General features: G+C 46.6%; 1 protein-coding gene across 1 annotated transcript; it reads right to left on the bottom strand.

Annotated features, from left to right (window-relative positions):
• Nucleotides 1-3,249: 3,249 nt before the first annotated feature.
• Nucleotides 3,250-8,640, bottom strand: TP53I3 (tumor protein p53 inducible protein 3). The gene is made up of 6 exons (XM_053459822.1): nucleotides 8,615-8,640; nucleotides 7,540-7,682; nucleotides 6,315-6,582; nucleotides 5,329-5,541; nucleotides 3,872-4,068; nucleotides 3,250-3,526 (listed from the first exon to the last, which is right to left on the bottom strand). The coding sequence occupies exons 1-6, from the start codon at nucleotides 8,619-8,621 to the stop codon at nucleotides 3,344-3,346; spliced, it is 1,011 nt and encodes a 336-aa protein (XP_053315797.1). The 5' UTR covers nucleotides 8,622-8,640; the 3' UTR covers nucleotides 3,250-3,343.

Consider the following 8,640-nt stretch of genomic DNA (forward strand, 5'->3'; position numbering starts at 1 on the left):
ATTTTTAACCATAGTCATCAAGGAAATATTCAGAAAAGCTAGAATGTAGGGTTGTCCTAAATCAATATGAAGGAGAGTATCTCGGAATTTGGCTGCGGAAAGTATAATTAGGATCCAAACACTTCCATGTACATTTGAAACATATATATATATAGATATATAAATAAATATTGTGTGGAGTGTGTGTATGTATACATATATATATAGAGAGAGAGTGAGTGAGAAGATGTGGAGAGTGAAGTCACCGTGGTCATAGGAGCAATCAGGGCTGTAACTCCTAAGCTGGGAGATTCCTGGAACGACATGAGAACGCTCTGTCCAGAAGAATGCAGGGCTGGGAAGATACTGCCGGTAGAGAAGGCACATTCCATCCATACGGGGAGCGGAGAATTGTTTTTATATTATAGAATTACATAAATCAGTGAAAGTGAAGGACAAAACATTTAGAAATATCAAAATCTGTAAATGTTTTTATTTTAATAAATTGACAGCAAAAGCATTTTCATAATTAGACAAAGGATTACTGTGCAGTCAGATCAGAAGATAAGGAATGCTGCTATCATTATTATTATTAAATGCCATAATCATTATAACTAAACTGCAAGGCAACCAAATCACAGAACACGGCAGTATTTGGCATATTAAGAATAGTGATATTTTTATTTAACCCTACTGGACAGTGAAACCGCGGGTACCGGTTAAAACGGGGTCAACATGGCTTATGAACGGCATCCACAAGGCCTTTCAGGTTACTGGGTATATTAAATAATATAAAAAAAGAAGTGCCTAGCGGTACCTCGAGCCCCTTAAGAACACCTGGCAGGGTAAACATTATTTAGTTAGGGATGAAATACCCCAACCTACACAAGATCAGGGTATTCTTGCAATACCTTTCATGCCATTTTTCCCTTCCCATGACAATAATAATAGGAAATTATGGAAACACGTCCCCACATACATTAAATTATACATTATACAGGGTCTGTCTATCCCTTTATCTTGGAGAAACCGGCCGGTGTTGGACCTTCATAATGAATAGTGAAGTTAGGCAGCTGACATCACAACTCTCCTAAACCAAAATGTCTTCTAAAGAAACAAACTTATTCCTTAATCCATCTTGAAGACCGGCAGTGACCCATAGACCAGTTTAAGAGGCTCTGTAAGGGGTAACGTTGGAGCAAGACCATTCAATGAGTTGCTATAGCGACTACTCCGCTTGAATTAGTGGACGTGTAGGTTTCAGAATCACGGAAATCTAGTACAGGTGTGAAGGGGGTCAGTCACTTAAACCGTGAAAATCCACAAGTTTTTCCAACAACATTTAGGTAAATAAAGTATTTAAAATGAAAGAGAGGAGGTAAAAGGCATGCTGGAAATAACTTTTTTCTTTTGATCTATACATTCAGTTGAAATTTCATTAAAGGCTACGAATGTGTTTTCGTGTCCTTCTGTTGTTTACGAATTATTCCAGCTGGCCAGAGTTGTAACCAAAACTTGGCCCGAGTTTACTCTCGGAGTTGTCTGTCTACATAGGACAAACGCGCCAATACGACGTACGCATTGTGTCCGACTCATTAACAATCCCTTCACACGATGAAAAGAAGGAGAATTGTTTCTTCCAGGACGGACGTGGCACTCCGCCATCCCACAAGAAAAAGAAACCCACTTCACGTCGCAGGTAACCATAGAAGCAAAAAAGGACATTCGTCCCACGGCCTGACACATTAATCCCGCTGAGCAAACACGAGCGCGCTGCTTGATACAGAGCAAATATTTTCCGGTCACATCTACCGGGAGATGTAACCGTAGCACAACGCGGCACGATTTATACGCTTTCTCAATATTAGAAACCTCACAGATTTTTTACGTGGGGAGGAATTATTTGAGAATCAAGTTAAAAAATAACCTTTTGATAGGGAAAACAAAATAATTTATACACACATCGGAGGTTATGCATTAATGGCATCTTTGGTGGGAAAAAAAATGATCTTTACTCTATTTCAACTAATGGAATGTTCCTGCTCGTTGGGCTATTGTAAGGGTTGACCGCTTTTAGAACTTTGGACCAGAATTACTCTTTACCATAAACCTCGCTGCATGCATTTGTTCGGGCAACAACTTCCTAAGATGTACCGTATTGGCTCGGATATAGGCCGCCCCCGTATATAGGCCGCACCCTAAAAGTTTGGTGCTTTTTTAAAGAAAAAGTTTTTTTCTTTAAAAAAGCACCGAAAAAACCATGCTGCCACTCTGTCCTCCCCCCGAGATATGCTGCCACTGTCCTCCCTCCCCGAGATATGCTGCCACTGCCCTCCTCCTCCCCCCGAGATATGCTGCCACTGCCCTCCTCCTCCCCCCGAGATATGCTGCCACTGCCCTCCCCCCCCCCCCGAGACATGCTGCCACTGTCTGAGATATGCTGCCACTGTCCTCCTGGATGTGCCAGCACCGGAAGTTGTACACGCGTATTGCGTAGATGTCCCCCGCCGGCCCCGCAAGACACCCGGGAGTCTGCTCCGGTAAGTCGGGGGGGGGGGCAGAGGTAAATGCGCTTAGACAATGCGCTTAGACAACCTCCCGTGCCGGCACCCCCCCCGTGGGAAGTGCTGGCAGGGGAGGCTGTGTGAGCGTATCGGGGAGTAGGATGCAGGTCCCCTGCACCGCTGCGGGGGATCTGTATCCTAACCCCGCTGCCTGCCCGGCGCCCGGGACTGCATGTCCCGGGCGTCGGGCGCTAGACCCCGAATATAGGCCGCACCCCCACTTTAAAGACTTAAAGTGGGGGAAAAAAGTGCGGCCTATATTCGAGCCAATACGGTAATATTTTACTTTACTGAGAGGGTGGTAGATACGTGGAACAATCTCCCAGCAGAATCTGAGACGAGACCAAGGACCGATTAAGGTCCGAGGCTTTACAGAAGGAAACACGTGTAGATTAGATGGGCCGAATGGGTCTGATCTGCCGTCGGGTTTCTATTAGCGTGCAAAGAGCCTCTTCATATAGTAGAAGGATCACAAACGTCGTCATCAATGATGACACTTCAACTAAGCAAGTCCTCAAGCAATGTGATTTGTCTGCGTAACGCCTGCTTATGTTTGCAGAATCAGGAAAATTAAGGCACTGCCGTTTTGGCCAAGGGATTTGATCATGCGCAATACTCTCTAATGAGGAGTTTTAAGTGTATTTAGAAAAATATATGTCCTTGGCCCCCCTGTCGCCCAATAAAAACATGATTTGAGAGATTAGTCTGGAGCCTAAAGCCAGGTTTGGTGCAATTTGCCTCTTATTTTACCCCATAATTGCTCCGAACCGGTTTCAAAATTTCGCCCTGCAGACCGACTGTCACTGTGGAATCTGCAAAACAATTTTGCCCGTGTTTTTGTTGTCTTCCATGCGTTGATGAGCATCTGGGATCTTGTCTAGGGGGAACACGCTGTCCACAATCGGCTGCAGTTGAATAGGACCGCCAGGGCTGAAGTACGGTAGAGCTTTCTCAGTGAACGCTTTCACCAGCTCGGCCTTGTACTGTAACACAAACAAAAACACGTGAACCCTCTGTTATAATCCGTCACTGCACAATATACTAGTTCAGTGCAAGAACGGTAGTAGATAATAGAAGAAGAGGGTCTAACCAGGTCCATCGGAGTTCCTTCTTTGCTAATCTCTGATTGAGGTAGGTAACACTACCGTTTGTATAGTTACAGAAAGAACCCTGCAAGCTCCTGTGGAACATCAATGAGAGGGGCTCTGGTTTTTAACTCAGCTCCATAGCCATGTCCCTGAAGGCCAACGCGTTATTCATTGAAGCCCTACAACTGATGGCATGAGCATGGAGCAACCTACAAGCGTCCATCGCAAATCTCCACTTGCCTTACTGGTACGGGATCTCAGCAGACTTCCCAGGATACTTCCTCTCTTCCAAAGCAGCTTCGACAGCAGATCCCCATTAATCTCGCCAGATCCCATGAGCCCATAGACCACCCAGCGGCCATCTGTGTTAAGGCATTGAAGGTTCTTCTGCCAGTGTGTGGCTCCTATGCAGTCTAATATAACGTCAACTCCAACATCTGGAACGGAGAGAAGAGGATAGGTGAGTTACGCACAGAAACATTGTGTGACCCAGCAATGATCACGCTGTTCTGGACAAGTCTAAGATATTTAAATAGCATTCTATATCTAGAGGCATAACAATGTTTTTAAATTGCTGGGAATATATTATGGGCAGCCCCCTACGCATAAAACTGAAGAAACATCTACTTTGGTATCCGTGCTGGCCCTGCATAAGACACACTTAAATAGGCGCCATAACATGAAACAGATCCCCCTATATACATTATATGGGGCCGGCTCAGCTCTTCTAACAGGAGACCCTTCTTTATACTTGGTGAAATTGGGGAGCTGAAGGCACAACTCGCCTGGAAACTCCCAGTTTAGAGGGAAAACACCGGCGTTAAGCAATGTGCCTATTCCAGCTCGAGTAGTAAAAGAAAGGACATTTGTCCCATCCCTTTCTCAGAAGACGAGCCAAGATCTTTTCAGCTCAGGATTGCTATGGAGTTTCCCCGCTGTTTGCTTTGGCTTGAATAAACCCAACGAGTACAAGTTCTGTGCCATACGCCTCTTCGATAAGTACAGGGAGTGCCAGCCTCCTTTGTCTTTCAACAAACACATTTTGCGTATATTTTAGGTTTTCACGTTTGAGTGCATGGCTATGATTAAGAGAAGAATGGCGGCATTAAAGCAGACAAAGGTCTACATTTTCAAGAGAATGCTGACCAGGTCACGATTATATTAGTCAATGGCTTGGCAAAGCCCGGTCATTGGGAAGATACCAACCGTGTACATGGAGTGGAACATGGAAACCAAGGTTATACCCCCTTCCCCCACAGGGGACAAGTTCCACAATAACATTACTACCTCTAAATTAGTGTATTGGTCCAATGGCTTGGCCATGCCTGGTCACTGGGAAAATACTTCTAGCCCAGTCATACAAAAAGATTGGTAAAAGGAAACAAGAACACAATCTTCCTCGGGCGAGGACATCCAACTCACCCAACGGGACTCAGAGGGGGAAAAAGTACCAAAACAACATTACTTCTCCTCAAAAATGTTGCATTCTACACCTAAATAATATATACACAAGGTGTCTGTCACATAACAGTTTACCTATATGTAGCAAATGCTTCAAAAACAATTGCATCATGCATTCTTTTTTTCACACTGGATTTGGAAGCATAACCTTCAATTTTATAAAAGCTCAGAAAAACGTACACAAAAAACATAACTACATAATAAAACCTGAATGCGGTATGTGAGTCTGAACTTACTGTTTGTGAACTCAAGGCACTTTGTACCGAAATCTTCCTCTTTGTAATTAAAACCCGCAGCAGCCCCAAGTTTCTTAGTGATCTGAAGCTTCTCCGAGGATCCAGCCGTGACAATGGGTACAGCCCCGGCCAGTCGGCACAGCTGGATGGCGGCGGTGCCAACCCCGCTGGCGCCAGCATGTATCAAGACAGTCTCGCCCTTCTGAACCTTGCCTGCAAGAAATTAGGACTGGAGTAAAATAATAACGTGGGGTTTTGGCTTTCACATTAATCAGTAGCACAGCCACAATATGTAATGGTTTCCGTGGACCCCGATGTCAGAACTGCCCTATTTTCATGCCTATGACTGTAGCGGTCCGTCATAAAGTTCAGTGCCGAGTTTATTACTGTCATAGAGCTTAGTGATTGGAACGCCAGGGACACATTTGCCTCTATGACAGTTCCAAACTCTTAACCGTATCGGATCAGAATTCACCGGCAGTCTCTCTGGCATTAGCTGTGGCATATTTGTCCATATCTACAGAACATTGTTCAGTCTTCTTTGAATGAGACATACAGGACGGTTTGGCAAAGCCAAGAGTTCAGAAGGCTGAACCAGCGGACCATGGAAAGATGGCGACAGGACTGAATCCTCGATGTGTGTTTCAAGAACACTCAGTGCATCAAAGCTCCTCTTCGAGACTTAAGCGGCCCAAAAAGAGCAGACTAGAGGGACCATTTTTTTTTCTTCGGAGCTACAGGCACGGAGGCGATAATATGAAGAAGAAACCAAACAGAGTCTTAGAAAGTGCTTAACATATTTACAAGTCTGATCTAGAACCTTAATAATGTTGATCTGTCTGAAAAGTGGCATTCAGCACAGCCATGGTGCATGTGCCCCAACGAGCTGCTCTACTTGCCAAGTGAAGACCAAGGATGGTCAGCGCGCTATTAGAGAAATCCTCTCCATATGATAAACATATCAACTGAATACGAAGAGGACTCACCTACAAGGTGCAGCAGCTGGAAAGCCGTGAGCCAAGCTTCGGGGATGGCAGCGGCTTCCGTTGTCTTCATACCACTTGGAATGGGCATGAGTTGACCCAGGGGTACCGAGACATACTGCGCATTGCCCCCTCCAGGAAGGAGAGCCATCACCGGGTCACCAACCTTCCAGAACCCATCAGCACCAGGACCAAAGCCCACCACTGTGCCTGCCGCTTCCAAGCCGACAATCTCACTGGCACCCGGGGGAGGGGAATACTTCCCCCTTCTCTGCAAAACAGAAATACGTTGGGAGCGTTTCTCCAATGAGCTGGTGGCCCCTGAACCCCAATTTGCTTTATGGCAACACATGGTGACAGCGATTAGCTAGAAGCCAGCTTATGATCTCCCGACCATTAACAACATTCCGGATTTTGTATCCGTTGACTTATGATATACCGTATTGGCTCGAATATAGGCCGCACTTTTTTCCCCCACTTTAAGTCTTTAAAGTGGGGGTGCGGCCTATATTCGGGGTCTAGCCAAATGCAGTCCCGGGCAGGCAGCGGGGTTAGGATAAAGATCCCCCGCAGCGGTGCAGGGGACCTGCATCCTACTGTCTGATACGCTCAGACAGCCTCCCCTGCCAGCACTTCCCACGGGGGGGGGTGCCGGCACGGGAGGTTGTCTAAGCGCATCGTGCGGACCGTCCGCACAATGAGTTTTACCTCTGCCCACCCCCGACTTACCGGAGCAGACTCCCGGGTGTCTTGCGGGGCCGGCGGGAGACATCTACGCAGTACGCGTATGCAACTTCCGGTACCGGCACCGGAAGTTGCATACGCGTATTGCATAGATGTCCCCCGCCGGCCCCGCAAGACACCCGGGAGTCTGCTCCGGTAAGTCGAGGAGGGGGGGGCAGAGGAGGACAGTGGCAGCATATCTCGGGGGGGAGGAGGACAGTGGTAGCATATCGGGGGGGGAGGAGGAGGACAGTGGTAGCATATCTCGGGGAGGGAGGACAGTGGCAGCATATCTCGGGAGGGGGGGAGGACAGTGGCAGCATATCTCGGGGGGGGGACAGAGTGGCAGCATGTTTTTTTTGGTGCTTTTTTAAAGAAAAAAACTTTTTCTTTAAAAAAGCACCAAACTTTTAGGGTGCGGCCTATATACGGGGGCGGCCTTTATCCGAGCCAATACGGTACATTCTGCCTACGTATAAAACAATTCTATATATGTACACCATACCTGCAATAAGTCTGCCCTGTTGAGAGCGCTGGCCTGGACTTTAACAAGAACTTCCCCTTCTTTTGGGACAGGCTTAGCCACCTCTTTGATGTACAAATTCTCTGGTCCTCCGGGCACGTCAAAATACGCAGCTAGCATTTTACCTGCAAAACGGACAAAGTTATGGGTAACCTTAGATTAACCGAAGGGCTGCCAGTTGGACAAACCCAAAGACGTCATCGATAGAGCAACTTCTACGGAGCCTCCAGGGCCCTAATGTATTGGGTCGCCTTAGCCTGTAAATTCTAGTTCTGTCGGACCCTTTCAATGTACGGACTGTGAGAAGAGCTGCTAAAGATTATTATTATAAATTATAATTATAAATAAAATATATTATTATTAATATAATAATAATAATGATCCAGGCTAAGCCAGGTAATGTTTAGCTATAAAGAACCGGTTTAATACAAGCCCCTTTGCGGGACCACACATGGACACACCATATCTTTTTTTACAGTAACATTTGATTTAGGAGACGTAACCGTGCCCATTTTTTTTTAGCATGCCAATGCAGCCAGTCCTGCTGCTCGTTCGCTACTGAAAGGAGGAGTTGCAGGGGAGTTGCAGTTCCAGGGCCTGCCAAGCTATTCTTGCAGCAGGAGTAAACTGGAGATGGCCCTTCATAATGTATAGTGCAGTTAGGGCGCTGAAACACAACTACCATAGAAACATAGAACGTGACGGCAGATCAGACCCACTCGGCCCGTCTAGTCGGCCCACTAATCCTGATATAAAGACCCAGCCCTTAATCAGTAGTTGGTCTCGTCTTATATTCGGGAGCCATGTTTAAATCCCAGGCTTATATTATACCCCAGCCAGTCACCACACCTTCTTGTACACATTGGGGGCATCTGGGGTGACTGCTGGCCCCCCTCTGGTGCTGATGCCCCCAAGACCCTGTCTGGGTCACATGACTTTAGAGACAACTTTTTTTTTCTCTCCAAAGCCTGCCCTGGAGACTCGCTCTATATACCCCCACACTATATAACACACCACCCTGCGACCCCCTTAATCGTAACTCTCAGCCTGTACTCACCCTCCATGCCGGACCCTGTCACTGAC

Source organism: Spea bombifrons, chromosome 3 (assembly GCF_027358695.1).
Source record: "Spea bombifrons isolate aSpeBom1 chromosome 3, aSpeBom1.2.pri, whole genome shotgun sequence".
In the NCBI taxonomy this organism is placed as follows: Eukaryota; Metazoa; Chordata; class Amphibia; order Anura; family Pelobatidae; genus Spea; species Spea bombifrons.